The 27388-nt window shown below is 45.5% G+C and overlaps 1 protein-coding gene across 1 annotated transcript; it reads left to right on the forward strand.

Annotated features, from left to right (window-relative positions):
* The first annotated feature begins 432 nt into the window (after positions 1 to 432).
* On the forward strand, positions 433 to 22739 carry Mgst2 (microsomal glutathione S-transferase 2). The gene is made up of 5 exons (XM_034500864.2): positions 433 to 594; positions 3535 to 3634; positions 17559 to 17629; positions 21855 to 21936; positions 22521 to 22739. The coding sequence occupies exons 1-5, from the start codon at positions 537 to 539 to the stop codon at positions 22651 to 22653; spliced, it is 444 nt and encodes a 147-aa protein (XP_034356755.1). The 5' UTR covers positions 433 to 536; the 3' UTR covers positions 22654 to 22739.
* The last annotated feature ends 4649 nt before the right edge of the window (positions 22740 to 27388 follow it).

Below are 27388 nucleotides of genomic sequence, written 5' to 3' on the forward strand. Positions count from 1 at the left end.
GAGGACCCTGGAACACTGACTACGAATGTGCAATGACCGGAGGCCCACTGTCCCCCATGAACGAGAGTGTCAAAAAGTAACTAATAAAGCAGAGTAGATGCGTAAGGCTTCAAGAGGCTTCAGGCTTTTATTTATTTTTAATTTGTTTCTTAGGAGCTGGAGTTGAGGAATTGGGAGAGATCAGTGTGTGTGTGTGTGTGTGTGTGTGTGTGTGTGTGTGTAGGGTGTGTGTGTGTAGGATGTGTGTGTAAGGTATGTGTCTGTGTAGGGTGTGTGTCTGGGGTGTGTTCATAAAGGAACAGATATGGATCTGTGCCAGCAGCCCAGCCTTGCCTGCTTCTGTGGTTTTCTGTTTCAGTGCAAAGGTTGTTAGTCAACCTTTAATCCTGCTCTCTTTTTTTTCTTTTCAAACTCTGTTGACTCAACCCTGTTGCCTTTATAAGGGAGAGATCAGCCCCTCAGGGTCCCAAAGTGCCTATTCTCTTCAGCTGGCTTCCTACAAACAGTTCTGTGAAAGAGATCAGAGTGAAAGAAAGATGGCGGGGGATTCAAGCCTGCTGGCTGCAGTCTCTCTTCTCTCCGCCTGTCAGCAAAGTAAGAACACGAGAACTGTGTGTGTGTGTGTGTGTGTGTGTGAGAGAGAGAGAGAGAGAGAGAGAGAGAGAGAGAGAGAGAGAGAGAGAGAGAGAGAGATTGCTTCAGTGTTTGGGTTTCATGCTTGCATTTCGTTGGTAGTCTTGGGTGCCAGCAGAGATTGCTCAGGGTGGCCTGCCCGCTCCTTCCCTGAGATGGGTAGAATTTGGGAATGTTCCAGAGATTAGGTCTCTCAGGAATGTTGTGAGCCTCAGAGCCCAGTGACCCTGTATCATCTATGGCGACAGTTCATCTCTAAGTGCAGGGAGCAGCAGGAGTCTCAGGCAGGGAAGTGAGCACATGAAAACACAGGTATCCATTAGGCATGTTCACCAGGAAACTATTCCTGTTTCTGAGGTAGGTTGTAAACACTTAGCATTTTCGTTTTCTTTTGTTTTGTTTTTTAAAGAAAAACTGCCCATGGCAGATATGATCACCAGGGTAAAGTTCTGCAGAAATATGCAGTTTAGATTAAGTAATGACTTCTAAACATTATAAGATTTCTCCACTAAAATCACTCCACACCCACCTCTGCCTGGCTAAATGAAGACTCTGTCTCCCCAGGAGCAAGGTTGCCCAACTCATGCCATCTTCCTTACACGCTTAGTGAACAGAGTTTCTTAACCAATAAAGCCTATTAATTCTCTCTGGGGTGCATCTTCCAGAAACCTGGGCTGAGAGCTGGAGATACTGCAGGCCGGAAGCAAAAGACTGCTCTACTTAGTGGTAGAGCAGGGTGTTCACACTCACCCAGTGGCTAGCCTAGCCAGTCTGCTTTGTGGATAAGGGAAAAATGTTAAACCTTCAAATACATGTTTTGTTTAGCAGCTTTTGTGGACTGGAGCAGGAATTTGCTACCAGTCCCTGAAGCATTTGGGTCCAAACAAACAGTGTGCCCTGGTCTTGCAGTTGCAGAGCAAGCGGGGACAAGGGCTACGTGTCCCTTCCCACAGAGGCTCTCTCCCCACAGAGAGCCTTTTGTGTGCTGGCTCATGCCAACGACACTGTGTACTGGGACCAGAAGTAAGGCAGTTCGAGGGTGACAGAAGAAAAGAACAGGAAGAGAAGACACCAGAAAAATGATGTTTGTGACAGAAAAAAAAAATGTTTAATTGTTGGGGGTGGATCACAGAAAGAGAGAGAGACAGACACAAAGAGACAGAGAGATACTGTTGAGCTAGCCACTTTAACGGAAGTTTGTTGTTCACAGAATTGGGACACCTTGTGCCAAGGTACAAACAGTTCAGGCTTTTAAGACAGACCCACTGGGATCTGTGTGGGTCAGCCTTCCAGAAGTGAACCTGGACCTGTATGGGCCAGCCTTCCGGAAGCTGACTGCTCCAGGCCAGGATATTCTGCTTTTCCGTGTCCTCAGCACAGAAAGTTAAACAGGATCCTGAGTAGGAAGTACCTCCATGGTGACTGGCCCAGAATAGGTCCTTCCACTGTTCTCGTCCTAAACTTCTTATCTGCAGAGAGAAGCTGCCAAATAGAGAAGTGGCTTCCCCAGGGAAGGCTCTGTGAGTGAGCGGTTCTCAGTGATGGAGGAAGTATCCACCTTTACGGTTCCCACACAACATTCCCCAGCCCCAGAAAGAGGAAAGATAAGAGAAATTCAGTCTTTCCACAGAAGGGATAGAATGACTCGTCCACAGTTACTGTATAGATTGGGGCTTTTATCCAGAACCTGACGCCAAGCCCAAATGTTCCTTTCCTTCCTGGATGCTCCCACACCTGTCGCTTTTCCTGAGGTAGGTCTTACACTGGCTGGTGTGTACTGGCTGCAGTTCACAGATTTGAGAGAAACTGACTTCTTTAGAATGTATACTCTCACAGGCCCCCCAGAAGCCCCGGGTTCTTGTGCTACTGCACATTGGTCAATCCAGGAGCACACAGCCTTCATTGTTTCCATTCCTAGGTGTTCCCTCCAGGGCTATGAAGCAAATTGGGAGAAACGGTAACAGTACAGGGGCAGGAATATTGGGGGCCAGAAAGGCCAAGTTCCAATTTCTCCACAATTCTCCATAATAGACAGGACCCCCTTCTTTTGTCTCCGGTTGGTCCCGTGAGCTGTGAGCTGCTGGCTCATCCACAGTTATTTTGTCCAGCAAGGGTTTAGTGCAGGATTGGACAGTACCCACCTCTCTCTTTCAGATCACTTCATGCTAAGTATTACATACGTAGCATGTTCACTTCGGCTGTTTAACTCCTAAGTAACAGCTAAGGGGGGGTGGGAGCCGAAGGGAAGGGAAGGAGCCTGCTCAGAGAGTGCTTCCTAAGCCAGGTGCAATTCTGACTGACTTCCTGTCGAAGGGCAAGTGTGCTGATTTGGGAGAAAACATCTCCCTGAATACTCACAGAGGAGAGACCGAGGTCACAAACTTGGTGAGGGATTTTACAAGAGGAAGCCGTTCTTTTTAAAACACTAGTGGGTCAGAAGTGGATGTTGAGATACTAAAGTGAGACCAAAGCATGTTTGAGACAACGACCAAGCACATGAACCTCGGGGAGATAGTGGGAAAAGAAATGCCAGATGCCAGGAGGTAATTATGAAGTAAAAAGGAGATGAAGGAGCTGGGAGATAATTCAGATGGTAAAGAACTTGCTTTGTAAACGCAAGGTCTTGAGTTCGATTTCCAAAACTCATGTTAAAATAAAATAAAACAAACAAACAAGCAACAAAAGCAACAACAACCAACCCTCAAAACTGGCTATGGTGGTGCAGGCCTGCAATCCCAGTGCTAGAGAGACAGCAGAGGCAGATAGGTCCCTAGGGCTCACTGGCCAGTCTGTTTTAATTTGATGATTTCTCGTAGGTAGCCCTGGTACCCAACTGTACTCACACTTCACTGGTGACCAGTGATGTGCCAGACTGTAACACGACATTTCTTTCCCTTGCAGGTTATTTTGCTTTTCAGGTCGGACGGGTAAGATTAAAACACAAGATTGCACCTCCAGCAGTCACGGGCCCTCTGGAGTTTGAGAGAATATTTCGTGCACAGTAAGTGACGCTTTTCACACAGACAGGCCTGCCACAGACAGAGTCTGATTGGGAGAAAGCGTAATACAGAAGGCCCTAAATTCATTTTCAGTCACAGCCACAAGTCACTCTGCCTCATCCTCAGGCTCCACTATCATGAAACCACCCAATGATGATGCTTACCTGATTTTAGTTCAGATCTAATAGGACCTATTTCCCACAATGCTGCAACTTAGGAAGAAGAGAGTCTGTGTCTCTTAAGCATGGTGGCTGATCACAGAGACCTCTCTAGACTCCATGAGGGCTCATAGACTCAGGTATAACTAATGATTTCATACTTTCTTTTCTTTGGCTGTTAATTTCTCCAAGAACCATTTCCTTAAACTCGAAGCATATAAGGATGAGATGTCCTGAGTCACGAGTTCTCAGAGTCTCTGATCATCTGTGTTCCCTGCTTTTCCAGATACACACAGAACCTTTCTGTCACAGACACCATGCACGTTCCTGTCAACATTAGGGTGACCTTTATATTTCACCACCAAGGCTTTGGAAACTGTCACCATTATCAACATCTATTTGTCAGTGGGTTCTTTTGTTAGTTTTTGGGATTTTTCTTTTATGTCCAGGAGTAAGATTCACCCATATTTTTCCTTGGATAGTTCTGGTCTCATTTTGGCTATTAAAATAAAAATTACACCTTGAATTCAGTTTTGGTAAGGCAGGCCCTTGGGCTGACAACATGGTCTCTTGATCAGCCTCTTGCTTCCTGAGGGGTTTTATAGGCCATTTTTTCCCTCAGCTTCAAAGTGTATAGGGAATGCCACTGACAAGACTAAACACAATTTTAAGTAACATCAAACCATACAAGGAGAAGTCATTCCCGCCCTAGCCGTCTTGAAATACTTTTGGTATGTCAAGTAGCAAGTATTGGTTTAATGCCAGCATGTTTGACACCTAGAAGTAAACGTTTATTTTATCAGGGTAATACATGGGCAAGCCTGGAAACAAAGTGGAGTGACGAGTCTTTACAAGTCACTGTCTTTTGTGCTTGCCCCTCACACGCCGCCACCCTCTGTCCCCCACATAGCTAGCCCCTGGCATCCGTTTTGGTAACTCTTGTATTTCTATGTAGGAATTTGGTTAAACTTAATTTTTAATTAAAGTTAATTTTTAACTGCCCCAGAACACATCCTGGGAGGAGCACATTCCATAGTCAGAGGACACCTGCTGGATTACCCTGCTGGATTAACATTCTTCAGACCACAGGGAAGGCCTAGAGAATGTGGACACATTCCACAGGACAGACCAATCCTTGCCACTTACAGACAAGGGAGGTCCTTGCCACCCCATTCCCCAAAGACCAATCAGTTTAAAAGTCACAGTGTTCTGCCAATCATACTGTGCCTAGTCACTGTTTCCCTAGTCCACCCCTTAAGCTATATAAAAACTGTCCTTAACCTAAACTCAGGGCTCTTCTTGCCTGCATGCGAGAGAACCCCAGTGCACTGGATTATTATTATCATTAAACCTCATGTTATTGCAGTGAATCCCGTTCGTGTGAGTTTCTGGGGGAGTGCGTTCTTGGTTTTGGATTTTAGAGTCCAACACTAAACACTGTGGTTTCATTGTTGCTTTATTGGTAGACAGTTTTAAGCCTTGCCAGTTGAGGTCCTTCTATGAAAGAATGTCACACTCTTCTCTCTTTGTTGTTTTGTAATCTGGTCACTATGTTACATGCACACCTTTAATCCCAGCACTTGGGAGGCAGAGGCAGGTAGTTTTCTGAGTTCGAGGTCAGCCTGGTCTACAGAGTGAGTTCCAGGACAGCCAGGGCTATACAGAGAAACCCTGTTTCAAAACAAAACACGTTAAACCCCAAGCCAGTGTTTGTACCATTGTGGTGAAGTAAACAACCGGAAGCACAGCAGGGTAGCATTCTGTAATTATGTTTCCTTCTTGTGCAGGTTTCATTTTTCTTAATTTTAATTTGTTTGTTAGTTTAGTTGTCTTTGTTGTCTTAGTTTCATTCCTGATTCTTCTACAGAGTGGAGTCTCTCCTCTGAGCACATCGAGATGTACTAGCCCCCGGCTAACATCCCGTTCCTGCTTTGAGCCCTGTCTGCCTGAATCCTCCCCTTTTTGCTCTAAGGTGGAGGAGGGTGTTCTTTAGAGCTTCCAGATGGCTGTAATTCTGGGTCTTCCTGCACCACCCTAGAATTTTCTTATACTCTCTGGATCACCTGGTACCTGGGTTCCAATTTTTTTTTTTTTTTTTGCATTACTTTTGTCTCGTGTTTTCGAGGAGCACATTTGTTAGCTGTCTGTTACAGTGATGAATACACCAGATAAGCAACCTGCAGAGTAGAAGGATTTATTTTGGTTCAGGGTTTTAGATATCCTCCTCTGTTGGCCATATCCTGTGGCACATACATCACTATGGAAGCATGTGGTAGGACAACCCCCATTCACCTTATGGGCACATGCAAAAAAGAAAGAGTCTAGGTCCCAGCATTCCCTTCAAGGGTCTACCACCAGTGACCTAAGCCCTCCCACTACCTCCACTCACTGAAAATTACACACCAACTCTGCATCATTTAGGGACCTGTGGGGGAACTTTCCAGATCTGCTCTAGGGAACCTGTCTGAATGCTTCCTGAGAGAAGCTCAGGATCCTAGAATTTAGAGACTTATCCTGTTTAAATACAGCACAGCCCATCACCTGACATCGATGATGTCCTGGTGAGGTATTTGTATTTCCATATGAAAAATCTTATCCGTTCTGAATTGTGAGACAATTGTCCCATCACTCTCTAGTGTCTTTGGATGCTGTTGACATTGGTCTTCTAGACCTTGCCACGTGGTATAGGAACCCTGAGAGGCTCTGGGGTGCTCTGTGCCCCATAGATCTCTTCTGCATTACATCATGCTGAACCCCAGAGCAGGCCTCCTTATGGTCCAGAAACTCATGTCCTTCTGTCCCAGGAGATTAAAAAAAATATTCTCCCTCAATTTCTTCTTCGTGCTTTCGTTCGTTTTTGAAACATGCTGGTTGCTCTTGAGCTGGTCTTTTAGTTTCCTTTGTTTTCAGTTCCTGCATTTGGGGGCTTTTGTTCTTTTTGGAGAAATTCTCCCACTGCCTACTGTTTGCCAGCTAAAGAATTTTCGCTGATCGTTGTTCCAACTCCGCGAGCTTATTGTCACCCCTTGCTCTTCCACGGCTGTTGTCGGTGATATCAAACTATTAAGTCTTTGGGTCTCACAGGTATGATTTGTTCTTTTCCATTTGAGAATTTCATTAATCACTTAATTCTCTAGCGTCATTCCTGTTTAAATAATACTTAGCAAATTTTAATAATATCAAAGTACACAAGTTAAGTCCTACCAACTTCAATTTTTCAAGCCCCTTATGGTCTTCGTGTTCACGTTGTTATTTATTTTGAACTCTGTCTTTCATTTTACACATTAAATTAAAAAAAAAAAACACAACCCACACATTAAGTACCGTAAATATATATGGCTATCTTCATATACGATGGCTTGGCCTGTATCAGTGAACAAACCAAGAGTCCTGCGGCATAAACAGCCAAGGAAGACCAAAGGGAAGGTCCACACCAGTCACATTTGCATGACTGACATCTGTGCCCTGGAAATCCCTCCTTGAGAGCCCAGGAGGGGATGCTGCCACAGGAGTTGGGGTGGACAGCGCAGGAGACACAGCTCAGCAATAGAGCGATTGCCTTGTGTACTGACCGCCTTGGGTTCATCACCATAATCCCTCCCCCCAACGGAAGAAAATCACAAAAGGGATTGAACAATCCCCGAACCAACCACCCCCACAACTGGTGTATAGAAAACTAGGAAGCAGCCTGTGCGAGGCTGCAGGTGGGGCCACTGGAAGGTTCATTTCGGCCTGATTGAGCTGAGGACTCCTGGTTGGGAAGGATGAGTTGTCTATCAGTTCAGATCTGAGGATGTTTCTTCTCACTGTTTCCTCCCACCTCTTCTATAATTGAACTCTTTTTGTCCTAGAAATAAAGCTGGACCTCATTCTAAATATTTCTCTGAAGTTGTTGTTTATGAAATAAGTACCCAAGCTCAACTCATTTGTCAGAACTTAGTTTGTTTGCTTAACCACAGTGGAAGAGACAGAGGTTAAAATAATAAAATAAAAGAATACCCTCACCATATCAAGGTGGATTTGGAGCCAAGAGAACTCGGCCGGTTCAGTGGCAGCCCCCTTGCTTCACTTGGAGGGGAAAGGGCGCAGTCCTGCCTCGTTTCTTCTTGAATGTTCTATAGCAGTAGTCAAGTTCTTGTCTTACATTCTAAGGTTTGGGACAAATCTGGCAAATTTAGATTCCATTTGTCAAGAGTATGGCATGTAGATTTTATGTGAGGTGCCTGGAAAGACTACCTGGGCCAGAAGGTCTTTGCAGGCTTTTTCTCTGTCTCTCCCACACTGGCTTTCTTAGTTCTGAGGAAGAGATGCCCTTTGTTTTCTCCCTGTCCTGGATGAAGCACTGAATCCCTTTAGCTATCCTCGACTTTCACAGACATGCTGCTTTCCCCGACACTTCTCTCTGCTGCACAGCCTGCGGCAGGGCCAAAGCCACTGCTCTCTAAGTAGAATCACATCTCACCAGTATCACTTCATGATCCTCTAAGCCCTGCAGAGGCGCTTGCCTCTTGCAGCAGGCTGGGGCAGTCATCTGGTAAGCTGAATGGCAGTCGTTAACTCTTCACACTCCTTTAAAATTTGAAGCCTGGAATTTTACAAATGAAAACAAATAATCCTAATTCATGTTCAAAGCCCCCCCCCCCCCAAAAAAAAACCCTAAAGGTAAATTTACAAAGATAGGAGTTTTCAAATGTTCTATAACTTTAGAGTGATGCAGGCCATTACATTTTGTAGTATGTGAAGGAGGAAGAGACGGAGGGAGGAAGGGAAGAGGAGGGGATAGAGAGAGTACCCTCTCTCTCTCTCTCTCTCTCTCTCTTTCTTTCTCTCACTCACTCTCTCTCTCTCTGTGTGAGAGTGTGTATGTATGTGTGGATGTGTTATATGATGTATAATATGCACACATGGGGGGAGAGGAGGACATCTGGAATCCTGCTCTATCTGTGTGTGTGTGTGTGTTGTATAGTGTATGATATGCACATACATGCACACACAGGGGCAGAGGAAGACATTGGTATCCTGTTCTATATGTGTGTATATTGTATAATGTGTGTGTGTGCGCTTGTGTGTGGTGTACAGTATGTGTGTGTGTGCATGGTGTATAATGTGTGTGTGAAACAGTGTGTGTGTATGTGAGAGTGTGTATGTGTATTATGTGAGTGTGTATGTGTGTGAGTGTGTGTATACGGAGGATATCAGGTGTCCTGCTCTGTCACTCTCTACTTTGTCAGTGACAGTGCATGTCACTGACCGCAGACCTGAGCCGGCAGCCAGCAAGCTCACATAGACCGTATCTCTGGCCTCCACAGTGCTGAAGATTAAGGCGCACACACACCACAGCAGGCTTTCTACATTGGTGCTGGGATCCGAACTCGAGTCTTTGTGCTTGTGTACTCTTACCCGTGAGCAATCTCTCTGGCCTGAGCATTTCTTTGGAAGCTTACTGCTGGTCTGTGTACTGGACACTATCTGTGTAGATCTGTGGCGGAGCTCTGGGCCACCAAGCAGGGAGTGACCATGGTAGGCTCGAGCAGCTTCCGGGGCGAAAGCTTCGGGAGACTACTGACTCTCTTCTCCAAAAGTGTCACAGCTCCTATGTGACAGAAGCTCTCAGTCGATCTTTAATGAAGTAACTTTCTGTGCACCTTTATTCCTTGAGGGCAGGGTCTTACATACATTTTGGAGTGGGTTGTGGGTCTAAATGCAGATGCTTTCTATTGGCTGAAATATTGGGGATGCTTCATCTGGATGTGGAGGGGCTTTGGACAATGCCCCTACATCATGGTCCTCTCCATGCAGTGCTGTGGTCATGTGACAGGAACCTGGTCAGGAGTAGGTGAAATACCTTCCTCATACAGGTATGAGGACAGGTTTCTGAACCCACGTGACTGTACCAAGTTTCCTGGCACTACCCCAGGGCTTACCATCCAGGGTATGAGCTGGATGCACTATATGCCCACTGAGTTGAATAAAGAGGCTACCCAAGATCATGAGAGATTCAGTGGTGAGGTCAGTGGTGAGGTCAGTGACAGGCAGAGGGAATCTGGAGTGGAGCTGGAGATCTTGGCTCCTCATGTGTTCATCCTGTTTCTATCAGCCATTTAATTGCTGCTTGGTAGTTAGAATTAGGCCCTGCTGCCACCAGGCCACACCTCCTGCTGACTCCCACAGGTGACTTACCCAACAAGGAACACTTAAGGCAAATAAATAATTAATTGCCTTATTTTTGAGGCGCTCATTGTTAAGACTGGTATTATTGGTTCAGGACTCCCAAGACCAAGTTCTTAGCACAAAGGGGATTTATTAGCTCCAGAGGGACAGAGGACAGGGAATAAGAGACAAGGACAGGAGATAGAGGAGGAAGGAGAAGGGAACAGAGAGAGGGGGCTGGAGTATTTGTCTCAGAGTGAGACAAAGGACTGCCTCTGGATAGAGAGGAGACAGAGACATGGCACATGGGAAAATGTAGCTTATAAAGCTAAAGGGGGAAATCCATGTTAGGCTGAGTTGTTTAACTTTAATTGGGCATGTTAATTAGGTGAGCCAATGGGGGGCTTTTGATTGCTAGACTTTAATATTTTGATAGCTGGATCTTAGTTGGCCTCAGGAGGAGGAAGTGGCCAAATAAGGGAATGGATATTGGTGGTTGGCTATAGGAATGTCATCTAATAGTTTTGTTTGTTTGTTTGTTTTTAGCAAGGCAGAGAGAATGGGAGAGAAGGGCGAGTTGAGCTAGAGGCATGTTCACCACCCACGAGCTGGCCAGAGTCCCTTCACTCACTATGTAGGGCAGGTTAGCCTGGAATTTCTGTTTCAGCCTCCCTAGTGCTGGGACTCCAGTCCTGGGTCACCATATAACCTGTCCCATAAGGAGCAATTTAGCTATGTCTCCACCTATCCATGAACTCCTGCAACCCCTCTCTCACCCAGAGGCCTTCTCTGGATGTGATAAGCTGTCGCTCTGACCCTTCTGGTAAGAGTCATAATTCACAGGGCTTCTTGCTTCCCAAAGTTCACAGACCAGGCCCTGGCACCTGTGAATTTGCAGCTGCTGAGTCAGAGTGAATCAGCAAAAAAACAGAGGAGGAAGGAAAGATCTTTAAAAGCCTCATTGAAACGCCTGGCCTGTTTTTATTTTTAAAAGCTTTCCTATCTACAGTGAGCACAGGGTTAGGAAGGTTCTCAGGCTGGCCAGCTTTGAGAATGTCCCCCTCTCCGGCTTTCAGAATGAGGTTGTTACATGCAGAAGTTCATGCTGTACGTTCAGGAGTCTATTAACTAGAAGAGACGCTGAGAAAAGTTTCGTGTCAGAGGCTCCCCTCCCACCAAGAGGGTCACCCTCAGTGATGAGGTTTTGAGAATGACAGGACCTTTCTTGGTCCAAGTGTGTATGACCTACAGCACCATGATCAAGGCAACGTATAGAAGACAGGATTTATTGGGTCTCAAGTGCCGGAAGGTTAAGGTCCATGACCATCAAGGTTGGGATCTTGGCAACAGGCAGGTATGGTGTTAGAGTAGCAGATGTTTCACAAGTAGGAGGCAGAGAGAGCTAACTGGCCTGGCACGGGCTTTTAAAACCTCAAAGCCCACCCTCAGCGACATACTTCCTCCAACTAGGCCACACCTTGGAATTCACCCTAAACACTCAACCAAACTGGGGACTAAGCATTCAAACAGATGAGCCTATGGGGGTGCGGCTGGAGGTGGATGGGGGGGTGTGTATTCCCTTTAAACCACTACAATAGGTGTTAAAAAAAAAATCTATGGTCACCTAAAGCCAACCTGAGACAGTGGTCCTTGAGTTCAACTGTGGGTAAGCAAAGGGCTTTATTGAGGGTCGGTAAGGAAAAATGAGAGAAATTCCTAAGAGTGGAAGGGGTTCCCAGAGAGGGAAAAACAAAATTAAATTGTCTTGTGTAGGAGTTTTTATAGGACTTATGTTAGAAAAGAGGCAATGACTAATGTAATTTTTGTTGCATTGGTTTTCTGGGCTGTCATGGGCGGAGACAATAGAAACCCCCATACCCTATGCATGCCCCCGACCCTGACCCAAAGAGGGAGATGCTAATGCTGTTTGCCCACTGCCCACCCAGTTAAGGGCGGTGTGAGCCCTCCCTCCCGTTGCCTGTCTCTGACTTACTCCTTATTTGCTGCTAACCTTGACTGTCTGATGGCCCTTAGCCCGCTAGCCAACGGCCTTGCAGGTGTCTTGGTGGTTGTTAACTAAACTATGATTGTTCCCATATTCACAGGAGCAGCTTGTATCACAGCTACCAAAATGAATCTGCAGTCTTTCTTCTCCCTCAAGGGTGGGGCCATAGTCTAATGTCTGGGGTGATCTGGGATGGTCTCCTTTCTAGACTAGGTGGACGTTTCTGGTTAGAAGTCATTCTTATATAATAGTAGACTGTTTGTCATAGGACAGGACAACCATGCCTTGCATTTATTCTCCAAAGAATGGAGTGGGGTTGCGGCCTCAGGGAAGCCAGCTGGCCTGCCACTGGCTCAGACCTCTGAGCTCTGGCCGCCCTCTCTGCTTATCTATTTGGTTGTCTCTTAGCTCTGGCCCTCTTATTTATCTTCCTTGGCGTTCCCAACTTTATTGTTTTAACCCTAACCTTCCTGTTAATCTGTATCTGTTATCTGTTTTCACCGTACTATTTGTTATCAGAATGTACTCTTCCCTGTCCCTTACGACTTGGGGTGAGCTGCTGCCGAGTCTAAGTAAGCCACAGGGAGGGGAGGGCAATGTTGTTGCAGCTTCTATTCATTTTCATTCTTAGAATTCCATCTTTTTTCCTTCTGTGTGTTCTATCACACATACAGAATTGTTTTCTAGTTGAGTGCCCCAAACTCTCAGAGATTTAATACAATGGAAGTTGTGCCACACGGGGTCACAGGGTTGAGCCCCAGAGGTGTAGGGCAGCAGAGGTGACACCCAGGACCAATTACAGCAGTTAGAGTGGGCATGGACTGTCTGATGCAATGGGGATCATACCTCCTTGAAGTCCAGGGCTGGAGTTCTTTGCCTGTGTGTCCCTAGGTGCGCACAGTGGATGGTTGGATGACTAACAGCTAGGTAGAACTATGGTCCCAGCAGTGGTAGGGCTCCTCCTTTATGGGGTCCAGGTGAGAGTGTTGCATTTCTCAGTGGTCCAGTGTGATTGACAAGTCTTGGGCCTGTGTTTTATAGTATGGTCTAATCTGCCCAGACACACATATGCCTCTGCTCTGGTTTGATAAAAACACGACCTTTGTACTTGTGGGGTTGGATTTGCTCTCAGTCTGTGCACACGGGCGGTGTGACACGAGCGGTGCTGGACAGCTGGTGGCGTCTGTGGATGGATCCAGGGTCACCTTCCTTTGCATGTGAATTAGACATGGAGCCAAAGGCTGCTTGCACACTGAAGTCACTCTGGGCAACACAGGCTGCAGCCACTGCTCCACACAGTCTGGAGGAACGGAGAGCGCACGCGCTCACCACAGTACCCGGCGGTTTCAGCTTTTCTCAGACTTTTACCATTTTCTCCCTTAAGCCTCATGTTTCCTAAAACATTTTGGCACCAGACAAACCAGAGCAATGTATCAGGGCTCTATTGGTTTCAAAACTTGAAGTTCCACCTTCTAGATAATATCTCAAGTCCAGGCCAAGCAGGACACTTGCTCCCCCTGCTGGCCCTTTAGCGAAGACCTTTTCAGTTACTCTTCCTGGTGTGGAATTCCAGGGCCCTGGTGATATTTACTTATAACAGTGACTGCCCCTCCCCCATATTTCTATACAGAAAATGACTAGACACAGCCTATCTCCCCCAACCCCGGGTCGATATACAGGGGAGGGAGTATTTGACAGGTGATCATCACTAACCGTGTCTATGAAGGGCGATTGGCACAGGAATTTGTCTACCTTGCAAGGAGAGTACGGAGTGTAGCTATTTAGGTGACCAGAAAGAGACTAAAATTGTTTCCGTATTGCTTTGTCCTGTCAGTGAAAGTAACTAGCTGCTGATAGCTTAGTGGAGGAGTTTTCAGAATTTGATCCCCTTAACTTGAGTGTATCTGTTTATGGCAGCGGCAATTACGGGGGCACAGCACACCATATCATCCTCACGCTGTGGGGTCTTTAAGAGGCTCAGAGGTGCTGCTGTCAGGAGAGGGTGCAGTCACAGGGGGGAGGGGTGGATAATGAGCAGCAGCAGAGGACTCCAGGTGTTTCAAGGTGAAGCGATACTACCAGGTAGACAGCTGAAAACAGCAGAGACCCCAACTGGAAGCCAGAGAATTATTTCTGATGTCTGAAAGATAATAACGAGAAACAGACACAGATGCAGGTGATGGCTAACCATTGTAAATGGACTGGATTTGAAATTATTTAGGAGACACACCTCTGAGCTCATCTCTGAGGCTGTTTCTTGAGAGGTTTAACTGAGGAGGAAAAACCCCTCCCACGGGCTTCGGTCTCAGAATTATTTGGATTTATACCAAATTAAAGGTATAAAAGGAAGAAGGCAGCTAAACACCAGCAGCCATCTCTTTCTGCTTACTGACTGTGGAGGGGGTGTGGCCACTTGCTCCAAGCGGGTCACCAAGCCTTTCCTGCTGCGGCAGACTGAGGCAGACTGAACCATACACTGCACAAACCAAAGTTTGAGGCATGTCTGCAAAGGTCTGAGGTTGGGTGAGTTCAGGAGTGACTCCTGCTTGTGATAGGACAAGGGACTCATTTCTTGGGGGATAACGATGAAGAAATACAAAGTAGCCTGCCCTAACACTCTAGCCTCTGCCTTTCCATGAGCATACGTGGAGCTTCAGTCAATTCTTGCTGGATCTCAGTGGCCTCTAACTACCCTCTGCTCATGCTGTGTATCCTAGCACAGTGTTTGTATTTTCTTGATTACTTCTGGGAGTTGGTATGTTCCCAGTGACACAGTCCCAGCTTCAAGCAGCTGGCTGGCCTCCACAAGGTCCAGCTGTAAGGCCTTTTTTAGATTGGTGACTGATGGGGACCTGTCCAGGCCGTTGTGAGAGGTGCTATCTCTGGGTTGTAGTCCAGAGTTCTATAAGAAAGCAGGCTGAGCAAACCTATAAGCAGCACCCCTCTATGGCTTCTGCATCAGCTCCTGCCTCCAGGTTCCTGCCCTGGCTTCCTTCAGTGATGAACAGCGATGTGGAAGTGTAAGCTGAATGAACCCTTTCCTCCTCAACTTGGTTTTTGGTCATGGTGTTTCCTCACAGCACTAAAGCTGTGGACCTAACCAAGACACTGGACCAAATCCCAGGGCTGCTTTGGGGGTTCTAGTGAAGGGAGGTGAGATTTCAGGGCTCTCTCTCCATGAAGCCTTGTCACCTGAGCCTGGTACTGTTGCTCTGGTCTGGAGTCTCTCTAAGCCTTTCACGAAGGTGATGCACCACACCAGGTTGTTCTACCTTAAGGAGTTCTTCAGCTTGAGCTGCACGGAAAGACCCACACCAGCCCCCCGTTCTTGTTTCTCTTTTCTTCCAAGAGACTTCCTTTCACTTTTGTGCAGGGGCACAAAAACACATCAGTGTGTCAGCCTCGGTGGACAGACCCCCCCCCCAAAGAGACCACAGGCTCCCAGACTCTTCCCAACGGTGAAACTGGACGTGGCTAGGAGGTTCTGTATAGTATCTCTTTGTTCCTCAAAATGCAACACCAAGGTCATTAATTCACTGCAAAGAAAAGTCGGAAAACAGACTTCTGTGGATGACGCTTCCGAGGTGTTTCAAAACGTCACAGCTAATTTTGAATAAGGAGATGTGGGGAAACTCAGTCCTTACGTCCTGGAGTAATTTAGGGTGTATCATGAAACCTGATAAAGGATGAGCCAGTTGGGTGATGCTTCCAAAAAGGGTCCAGAACTTGCCCTGCCTGTAGAAAGGGTTCCAACCTGCCTGTGCTGCTCTTCTCTGTTGCTCTCTGGAAAAGATTCTATGGAAAGGGAAGTGCAGGGAAGCAGGTTCTTAATTTTAGCTAACTGTTGTTATTCTTCCTATGAAATATATAAAGTATCTTTTCACTTAACGTAGTACCATAACTACTTACAAACTTGTAAACCCATCACATGCAAAAACATGCCAGGGACATGCCAGGGCCGCAGAGAAAACCATCTTTGTCACTTCTCTGAGGGCTAGAGAGCTAAGCCTGCACTTAGTCTTCTGATGAGAGCTTCCTGGCCACAGGTGCCCTTCTGGGCCTTAAAGAAATGATGAGAAGAGAGAGAAGGAAGCATTTCAACATCAACAACCTGTTTTTCAGGCCCCTAGAGAGCAAAAGGTCCTCACTGGTTTTGTTGGTAAAGTTAGGACTTTCCATGTGTGCCTCAGGATTCGGCAGCAGCCATGGCTTCTGTGTGAATGTGGGATTGGTCCATTATTTCCCTTCCTCCCTTCTAGTGAGGACAAAGATTAAATTCAGTGCCTTGCATATACCAGGAAAACACCCCAACACTAAGAAACATCCAAGCTCTTAAAAAAGACTTTATTCGTGTTTGTATTCTTGTGTATGTGTGTGTCTGTGTGTATGTGCATGTGTGTATGGATGCCTGCAGAGGCCACAAGAGGGCACCGAGTGTCCTGGATCTGGCATTCAGGTGGTTGTGGGCCACTGGATGTGGGAACTGAACTCAGGTCCTCTATAAGTGCTGACCGGTCTCCTCCAGCTCCACTCCACCCCAGCTCCATTTCTGAAATTTTTGTTTTGAGACAAGGTCTCGTTAAGTAGCTCAGACTGGCCTTTAGCTCACTCTATAGCCCAGGTAGGGCGTAAATGTAAACATTGCTTGCCTCACCCCCCCCCCCCATAGCTGAGATGACAGATGTGTGTCACCAGGCTCAGAAATGACAAATTATTCTTACTGATTCTTACAGCACTGAGAACACTGTCTTCTCTGGCTGAGCTATCTGCTAATAAATTAGAGCTAACCCAGTCACTACTACATCTCACTTTTTCCTTCTCTGCTAGGTACATATGAGTTAACTGTAGCTCCCGGTGAACTACTTCCTTGTGCTTAAAATAGAATCAAAACCTCCACCTGACTTTCCCACAGATAGAGGCAATGGGATGCTACTGTTTGCTAATTTTAATTTTTACTTCATGTCTATGATTGTTTTGCCTGCATGTAGGTCTGTGCAGCATTTGTGTGCCTGGTACATACAGAGACCAGAAGAGAGGAACAGATCTCCTGGAACTGGAGTTACAGACACATGGGTGCTTAGGATTGAACTCCCATCCCCTGCAAGAGCCGTTAGTGCCCTTAAAAGGACAGTCAGTCAGTCAACTGGTTACCTTCCCACTGCATGCAATGGGAATTAAATGTGTTCATTTCTTTACTTTGGAAGCTTTTAGGGGAATTATGTAAAGACTCAAGTGGAAAGCTAAGGGTATGGAGAATTTTTAAGAAGAAAAATGTTTAATGTGAATTGAGTAGCCTCTTGGGTTACTTGGATAAGGTATGGAAATCTACTTAGGCTCGGGGGGCCTGATGCTTAGAAAGAGCCATGGTGCACTTCACTAATGACAATTTGTGTATAAGAGAACGACTCTTGGCCCTGCTCTGTGGTTTGAGCAATGTCTGAATCCCACTTCGAAAGACTCTTTTTAAGTGGAAGGGTCCTTTAAATTCCTGCTGCAAGTTCTTGTATTATTTTTGCTTGAGTTGACGGAACGCTCACCTGCAGCTGGAAAATCAATACATTAGTATGTGTTTCTTCACGAATTAAGTTTCATCTTTATTTGTTCCCCCTACAGGCAAAACTCTTTGGAGTTTTATTCCGTGTTCATTGTAACGCTGTGGATGGCTGGATGGTACTTCAATCAAGGTAATTATAAGAACATGCCAACTCATTCCAAAGTCAACTGTGGTGTTTAAACACAATTGAGGGGCAGATAGATGACCATATGGCTACTGATGCTGGCAATGACTGTAACTATAAGAAGCAATGCCTGTACACATCCAAATTCTAGGTGTGTTCAGATGGCCTCGATGTGATTTAGTTCAAGAGGTAAAAAAGAAAACCAAACACTGGCAGTTGAATATGGGGTAAATACCTGAGACTCCAGGAGTCAGACAGAGGCAGAGCTGCACTGTGAGACTGTGTCTCAAAAAGCAAGCACTGATAACGTAGCTTAGTGGAAGAATACTTGCTCGGCATGTACAAGGCCAAGAGTCTGGGTCTGAGCCTATTTATACTCTCAACGTGAGCATCTTGGGTGAGATAAGTCTGCCTATAGGCCACACACATCTTGAAACAAACTACATGCTAGGCACTCAGGGATAAAAAAAAACCCGGCATTAATCTTGTCTTCAAATCCAGTAATCTAATTGAACTAGATGATCAGAACACAGAAAGCAATTCACTTTTACAACAGCAAGGTTCACGGAGCACTTACTGCATGCCAGGTCATTTTTTTGAAGTTCATAGATTTGTAGAATTTAAAAATATTCATATGACACACTCACTAATTGATTCCTACTTTACATATGAGGAAATGGGGGCACACAGGTGTTAGCACGTTGTCTGGCCTGCTATTCACCAATGTGAATATCCGTCTTCCATTCAAGGACATATCAGGGCTATTGATATTTGTCCCAACAACCTATGTTTGGAAGGTCCAGAAGGACCTGCATCTTGGATGCCACAAGTTTGCAAACATGCCTTTTCTGTTTGGCTGACCTTTCCTTGGTGAGATGAGGGCTTTGCGTACCTGTGGATTCAGGGGTTGGACCTCCATGGATGCACTAGCTGGAGACATAGAATCCCCTTTGATTCCTGGTGACTGCAATGGCCTCATTTGGGTATGCATTGGCTTGGTAAGATTTAAATAAACTAAACTCCAGCTGCTTCCAAGGAACCTTCATCAATCTCTTTCTTGCGATTTTTCCCGTCGACCAAGGAATTTCAGATACAGTGACCTTTAGAGAATAACTTTTTAACTTTACTCAAGTCATCCTTTTGTTCCTTAACGGCATGAGTGGAAGTGGCTGTTTCTCTTCATCTAAGGACATATTAACAATGAATAAGGGACGTGCCATTATAGATAATGGTATTTTGTCTCTGTCTCTTGACTCTTCAGATTTTCCCATGGTGGGCTGAATGATGCTGACTGCCTGGAAGGAAAGGTTCTTGGGTAACTTGTCATTCTTTTCTCTCCCGACATAAGTTGCCTACTAAGGTGCCTCTGGCTGTTCATTGGCTTTGGGGGAATAATTCAGTAGGTTGGGATAGAAGATCTCAACAGAGAGCATGCCTAGAATCTTCAACATCCTTAGATGCCAGGCAGCTCTGCCACTACTCTGGGTCCCCATGTTCTGATCCTTTGGTGCCTTCTCCCTCTAACAGCATCCTCAGAGTCCTTTCTAAAAGGACAGAATTCCTCCTGTTCCCTTTGTCCCACAGCACCTCGGAGCTTTTCCACAACACTTTCAAGCCTATAATTTTTGTCTCTCCATCCCTTGTCCTCTTTATTAATAGAATAAAGGTGATGGCAAATGGCTCAGTCAGAGTGCCAGCCATAAAGACTTCAGTTCCGATCCCAGCATCCACACAGAAAGCCTGGTGCAGAGAGGCACATGCATCTGTAACCCAGTGATGAGAAAGGACACTGGAGACAGGCTCTAGCCAATGAGCTACAAGGTCAACAAGAGACCCTGGCTAAAAAATTGGGAGGTTGGGGATAGTGACTGAGGAAGATACCTGATATGAGGAAGATAACTAATATCAGTCTCTGTCTTCCAGATGTGCACACATGCAAACACATCCGCACGCACAAATGCCCACATGGACATGTACGTCATGTAACACACACACACACACACACACACACACACACACACACACACACACACGTCATATAAAAGATCAGCTATGGGTAGAAAAGAAAATTTATTTTTCATTTTATCTTCTTGGCGTGTTGAGGACCAAACCCAAAGAACCGAGCATGCTGGGCAAGCACTCTACTGAGCGACAGCCTCATTCCTAGACTAATAACATTCATAAAGGTAGAACTGATAACCAAATCTTTAGAAAAACACCTGGCATATACTGAAAATTTTTTTAAAAAATCTTGGTGACCAAGTAAAATAGTGAATTTAGTTATTCAGCATGCCACAGTCTCAGACCGAGACTCTCCATCAGTGGTTCTCAACCTTCCTGGTGCTGTGACCCTTCAATACAGTTCCTCAGGTTGTGGTGACTTCCAACCATAAAAGTATTCTCTTTGCTACTTCATAAGTGTAATTTTGCTACTGTTATAAATTGTAATGCAAACATTTGTGTTTTCTGATGGTCTTAGGTGACCCCTGTGAAAAGGTCATTCATCCCCAGGGTTTCCCAACCCATAGGTTGAGATCCTCTGCTCTACACATTCAGTTTGCATCCGTGAGGTGCTCATTTAGGGAGGACATCAATATTTTGACTGGCCAGAATGGCAGCACATTCTATTGTGTTTTGCATATTTGGGGGACAAAACTTAGATACGGTGAAGCACATAGATCCTATTCGTTCAATTTCACAGAGGAACACACTCGTGGAAATCAGTTCTCTTTCAAGATATGCAATGTAGCCCCCACTCAGGCAGTCTACTCTTGTCCCTGCACCCATTCAGCTCTGTTCCTTCCACTGCTCTGATTTTTCCACAGTTTGGTTTTTTCCATCCTAGAGCATCATGTGATTGGAATAACACAGTACACTCCGAGGTACCACGCCTCAGCCCACAGCTGAGTGCTACTGAGATTCGGGTGTTGCTGCAAATACAGATCTCTTGATTCTCCGTGGAGTAGCAGGGGCATAGAGGACTATACCATCTGGTCACCACGTCTCCCGAAGACAAACTCCCAGACTAGTTCATCCTATAGTGACCATGAACACATAGCTCATAGTTATGATGACCGATCACAGTTCTCAGGATATCCTCGAATGGGTCTTTTATGGAAACCTGCCTTCTTGTTTCTAGAGTAAATACATAGGGATGGGTAGTTGGTTACATGATATTTTACTCTTACTAGAAGCTTCAGCACTTTCCCTAAAGTGGCTGCGTGATTTTTCATCCTGCCACCGATGTGTGTGGATTCCACTTGTTCTATATCCATTCCATTTTATATTGTCGGTCTTTAAAATTCTAGCCATGCTGGACATGGTGGCATATGCCTTTGATCCCAGCACTCAGGAGGCAGAGGCAGGTGGATATCTGAGTTCAAGGCCAGCCTTATCTACAAAGCCAGGGCTACACAGAGAAACCCTGTCTCAAAAAATGTAAATAAATAAATAAATAAATAAATAAATAAATAAACGATTCTAGCCATTCTTTTGGGTACTTGAAGGTGGCATCTCACTGTAGTTTAAAAACATTTAAAACGAATTATGTTTTATTTACTATTATTGCTTGTGTGTGTGCATGTTATGTGTGTGTTGGAGCATGTTCCACAGAGCCCACACGGAGATCAAAGGACAATGCTATGGAGTCCAGTCTTTCCTTCCTGTTTTCCTGACTGCTAGAGACAGAATTTGGTAGCCAGGCTTGAGCTGCAGGCTGGCTTCTACCCCCTGATACATCTCACTGGCTCTCACTGCTGGGTTGTTTATTATTATTATTATTATTATTATTATTATTATTATTATTATTGTTTTTGGTTTTTTGAGACAGGGTTTCTCTGTGTAGCCCTGGCTGTCCTGGATCTCACTCTGTAGATCAGGCTGGCCTCGAACTCAGAAATCCGCCTGCTTCTGCCTCTCAACTGCTGGGATTAAAGGCGTGTGCCTCCACTGCCCAGCTCTCATTGCTGTTTTAACTAGCAGCTTGCTGACCTTGAATTATCTTAAAACATTTTTATGTGATTACTGGCACATTTATTTATCATATTGTGTGAATTGTGTATTCAAATATTGTACGTAGATAGAATCCTTATTATCTTAAGGATTCTTTATATATTCCGGATACATTTATTTGGTCAGGAAAATACTCTTAAACATACTTTCTCACTCTCACTTTATTTTGAGAGACATTCATTAAATTCTCTAACTTTTCTTGATTTCATTTCTTCCATAGTTTTTGCAGCCTGTCTGGGTCTCCTGTACATATACGCCCGTCACAAGTATTTCTGGGGCTACGCAGAAGCCGCTGAGAAAAGGTAAAGAGAGTCCAATCCTGGCATATTTGTGTAGGCACGGCAGGGTCAGTTTGCTGTTCCTGAGAGGTACTAAGAACACATAGAGTTTTGGTGACCAAAATGACCTGTGCTGCTCGAGACCAGTCTTGCCAAGCCACACAATTAGGCCTGAGATGAGACAATGCAAGTGTGTATCTGCCCATCGATCCGGAGCTTTGTTTGTTTGTTTAGTTTGTTTTGTTTTGTTTTTGAGATAAGGCTCCTCTGTATAGCCCTGGCTGTCCTGGAACTAGCTCTATAGACTAAGCGGGCCTCGAACTCATAGAGATCACCTGCTTCTGCCTCTAGTGCTGGGATTAAAGACATGCGGCACCAGCCGCAGCTGGCAGAGGCACTTGGACTCTTAATCCCAGTGAGACTTCAGCGTCCTTTCTAGAATGCTTAGAAGGTCACTACTGTGCAGGGGCCAGTCGACCTCAGTGCTCGGCATCCTCTTCACATTTGGTGGAAGTTCTGAGCAGTCCAGCAGCGAGCAGCCTTTACCAGGACCCTGAGGTTTCATCACAGCCCAATTTGATGCCTCTCTCCCTCACATTCACCTGCAGGATCACTGGTTTCCGGCTGAGCCTGGGGATTTTGGCCTTGCTGACTGTCCTCGCTGTCCTGGGGGTAGCAAGCAGATTCTTGGATGAATACCTGGACTTTCATGTTGCCAAGAAACTAAGGAAGCCCTTCTAAGTTTTTTGCTTCCCTTTCATGCTTGTAGAGGACATCACCACTCTGAAAACAATATGTCATGTGTTAAATAAACCTTTTAAAACTTTTGTCTTGTTGCGGCTTTGGGGAAATACTCCCTTCTGCAGAACCCAGCCCTGCTTGAGAAGTGAGTTTCCCGATGATGTGGGCTCACCTGCACCAGGTTGTGTCAGTCCTGGGCTCTTAGGATGCTTGTTGAGGGTGTGATTGTTTTCGTGAGGATGAAGCTTGATCCACATGCTGGCTCCCGTCCTGATGAAGAGTCCCAGGTAGAAGCAGCTCAGGCAGATGGACCCTCAGCACTGACTGCAGCAGAAATGCCAGGAGGAGATGTCAAACACATGAAATAGCCAGACCAGAGAGTCATCAGCTAACCACAACTCTGTGAAGGTATATTTCATGAAGAACAAAGGAAAAAGAGAGACATTGCATCATTTTAAGGAGTCCCTCAAAGGCAGTGTTCATTCTATTTGACAGAGGATCTTGGGTCCTTGCCGACAGTGGCAGAGTCTGACCTGGCTTCCATGGCAGATCTGTATCTTGTGGGGCTTGTGGCGTAATTGAGGACACAGAGGAAGCAGAATGACTGTCCCGTCTTGGTGTGCAGGCACTACCTGGCACTATTCATTTGATATTTCAGCTTCTCTTCTGACAATTGGGAGGGATTCTGGCTTCTGGCCTCAAAGACCTTAGGAAAAAGGATCTAGGTTTACCTACTAGGCAGAGCCCTCTGTCAGCCGGGTGCAGACACTTTCTAGAAACTCTTTAGTGTTACTAGAATATGGATAATAGAAAACAAAACAGGAAATAAAAGTGCTTCCAGAAAAGCAAGAGGAGCTAACAGCCTCCTGGACAGTGCTGGGCCCCAAATGAATGCCGGTACCACACTGGCCTGGAAAGGAGACATTTGGACTGAAGTCAAATTCCACCACTGGTAGGTGATTGACTCTGGATAAGGTATCCCTCAACAGGAAGTTGATGGTAGAAACTGAGCACTCCAGAGTCAGGAGACCATTATCTGGCTGTCACCTGTCCGGCACAGCACAGGACCCCAGTACTCTGTAGCTCTGACCTTTGTTTATTTCTTAGGTAAAACAGAGCTGATCTTTAAAAATGTGACACTAAATGTAGTTGGGTTTTGTTGTTACTATTGGTGGTGGTGGTGGTGTTTTGGTTTTGCCCTACGGCATGTTTACCACATCCAAATGCCATTCAGAAGAAGAAAAAAAGAAAACTTTCAAAAGTTTTAAGATCTTAAAATAAGTTCTATTTTGATTTAGTTGTACATGTGCTCATGCACACACATGTACCCTCACGCACATGCACACACATGTACCCTCACGCGCGCGCGCGCGCGCACACACACACACACACACACACACACACACACACACACACACACATGTACCCTCGCGAACACGCACACAGGTGGTTAATGCTTGTGGAAACAGGCAAAGGGTGGACCAGGCTTTCAAAACAGGCAAAGGATGGACAAGGCTTTCAAAACTTCCATCTTCAGCTATTGCTATGGAATTAGTTTTTGTTCTATTCATTGCCACCAGGAAGCCTCTGTAGTATTTTAATTACTGTTAAGTTGGGCTGTAAGACCCTGGGTAGAGCTAGCCTCCTCAGCGGATTCTCTCTGGCCAAAGAGATGTTGTTTTTGAGACAGGGTTTCAGGATGTCCTTGATTTCATGCTCCTTCTGCCCCAACCTTCCCAGGGCCTGGCACGTTGTAAGTCTCTGCTTGGTCTGACAGTTGTGTGTATATGTCTCTAGTAGTAAACCTGACACTTTACGCCAAGAAAATTAAATTCATGACTTGGAAACAAACTCATGAGAAGAGGGACCAAGGCTTTCCTTTTGTCTACTACTGAAGCCTCAGGAGATGTGAGGACCAAAGGATAAACTCTGAGTAGGGAAAAGGACAGCTGTGGAAGAGCTTTGTGAGATTGCAACAACTCGGATATGGAGTAGGAACTAGAAGCTACGAGGGGACGCATGTTAGGGGACGCATGTTAGGTGCTGTAGGTCTTTTAATGACACTGTGATTAGGGTAGAGAATGAACGCTCTCTGCGGCTGCACACTGAGGTGCTGAGCGGGGATGTGGCCACAGACACATATTTTGCTTTGAAATGACTCCCAAATTACAAATAAGGAGTCCTCAGGGTGAAGTAGTAACCAAGATTAAACTGAGTTGATGGCTGGAGATACTTCTCCTACTTCCCTGATGGTTTGGAAATGTTCAAAGTTTTAAACTCTTAAAGAGAAGCCGAAACAAAAAAGTCAGGTTTTTCATAGCTGGAAAGTTTCTTTTTCTTCTGTGTCAGAGATGTGATGGGGACATAGTGGCTTTGCTGGACCCGTTAGTGTTGGTCTGGCCCCAATGGCCTGTGCATGGGCAGGGACATGGGGACTCCCGGGTGTGTGGAAGCTGCATTAATGCCTGCTGCTTCTTATCGGTGAGGTGGGTGCCTGTGGCAGCCGGGCCATAGAATCAGAGTATCCCACGCCCTTTGAACTGAACAAAGACGACCAGAGAGAATAAGGTGAGGGTGAAAAGAACACAATAAATCAGGAAGCAGCTGAGCAGTTCAGATGTGGGTCTCCTATAATCTTGTTCCTTTCCAGAAAGCCATCTGTCTCCCGCTTGTTTCCATGCTTGGACATCAAAACATGCCCAAAGCATCACTAATAAAAATATTACATCACTTGTTCCCCCACACCCCAGCTCCCCCTTTCTCAGACACTTGAATCTGGAAATGGTCCTTATTCCACAAAGAAGTTCCCTGTGTCTCATGCGCTCAGAGACGTTTCTCCCCTCGTGGCACACTGACTGCTCTAGGACATCATATAGCACCCGGAAGATCATGAATGGAAGACTTTTTTTTTTTTTTTTTTTTTTTTTTTGAGATAGGGTTTTACTACAGGCTAGCCTCACACTCACAGAGATGCACTTGCTTCTGCTGGGATTAAAGGTGTGTGCTACCACGCCCAGCAAGACAACAAAAGGCTTATTGGGACAGTGCTGCCCATGACTTTGATATGAACCACACACAGGAAAAGAAGATGCTAATTCATGCCCGGGGTGGTTGCTTCTTCAGCAAGGGGTTGGATGCATACCATGACTTGTTACTGTCCCTCAGTCAAACGATTTCCAAACCCCTAGTCTCCAGACTCTAGCTTTCACACCGAGCCTGAAATGCAAAAATCAGCTGGTTCCTCGGCCCCACCCCCAGTACTGTCTTGACTCATAAAGTCTATCAGCTCTTGGCATTGTCTAGACTGGCATCTACAACCTTCTTGTAGAATCCTCTTAGGCACATGGTAGATGGTTGTGAAATGTTTAAACATGAACTTCATACCACACATTCAGTTTTATCGTAATAAAATTATAGATTTATTTTTTTTAAGAAGAAGGGTATTCCACTCATCTGGTGCCCAACAGATTTTAGTATAAATTTTAAAGAGAGGAAGGAGTCCTTACTCTTCTCAGAGCGCCATGTCTTTACCCTGTTGTTAACTCTCTCTCCCATTCTCCCTCTGACCAAAACAGATTCATGTTTACCATCCTGCTATCTGATAGAGCCCAAGCTAGCCCACTGTCAGTCAATCTGGAAGTATAGCCCGCTGTGGGTAGGGCTAGCTTCTTCTTTCACAGTCAAGTTGATTCTTTCTCTGGGCTTATGTATATTAAAACTCACCTTTGTTGTGGAACTGTTTCTACGACGACGTTTTCTGTGATCTATTTTTCTGCTTAACTCAGAGTTTCGAAATGTGTTATTTTACTGTGTCTTAAGTTTAATGGGGTGTCTTAGGGTAGGTCTTCTGAAGGTGGAGAAATGAATTCCAATGTATGGGCTTATTAATAAAGGGCCTGAGGGAGGAGGAAAGTAAAAAGAGCAGGGCAGCAGATGGAGACTGAGAAGAAACCAAGCAGAGGGGTAAGTGTGAGCCAAACCCCAGCCTCTGCCTGATCCTGCAGCCAGCTTGGAGCATCATTCGACCTCAGAGTTTGTCCAGACAAGTTAACTGGCCGGTTACGATCCTGCAGCAGTGAGTTACTGGCTAGAACAGAGGAGTGTAAGTGTGAAGCATTTTCAGCTCAGGATGGGCACAGGAAACGCTCGGCCAGGCCTTGCTTTGATGGAGAAACAAGGAACACCAGGAAGGGGAGGTGTCAAAGTGTCAACTGCTAAGTGTTTCTTCCTAATACATTCCTAAGATTTTTACCCATCAAATTTTCACTACCCATTTTCATTCATATATATATTTGTGTGTGTGTGCACATGAGCCATGGGGATCATATAGAGGTCAAAGGACAAGTTCTTTGAGTAAGTCCTCTCCTTCCACCATGTTGGTTCCAGGGATTGAACTCAAGTTAGCAGGCTTGGTGGCAAACTCCTTTATCCGATGAGCCATCTCTCTGGCCCTGCCATTTTCTGAACACTGTGGCTGAGCCAGTTTTGAATTGTTCTGGTTCTGGATCTATAAACAGAGTTATGTTAGACCTTCTCCCTCCCTCTCGACACATCCCTCGGGATGCTCCAGTAAATTTAGAAAATCTCCATCATGTGGTTGACATTAGAAAGGCTGAGAGTGATTGACTTCTACTGTTAAATACTTGTTTAAATAACAACACCACAATTCTGAGAAAGGAATCTGCAGTCAGTCTACTAAAAGCCAGGCACGATTCATCTGCCTATCTGACACTGG

The sequence above is a fragment of the Arvicanthis niloticus genome, chromosome 4 (assembly GCF_011762505.2).
Source record: "Arvicanthis niloticus isolate mArvNil1 chromosome 4, mArvNil1.pat.X, whole genome shotgun sequence".
Classification (NCBI taxonomy): domain Eukaryota; kingdom Metazoa; phylum Chordata; class Mammalia; order Rodentia; family Muridae; genus Arvicanthis; species Arvicanthis niloticus.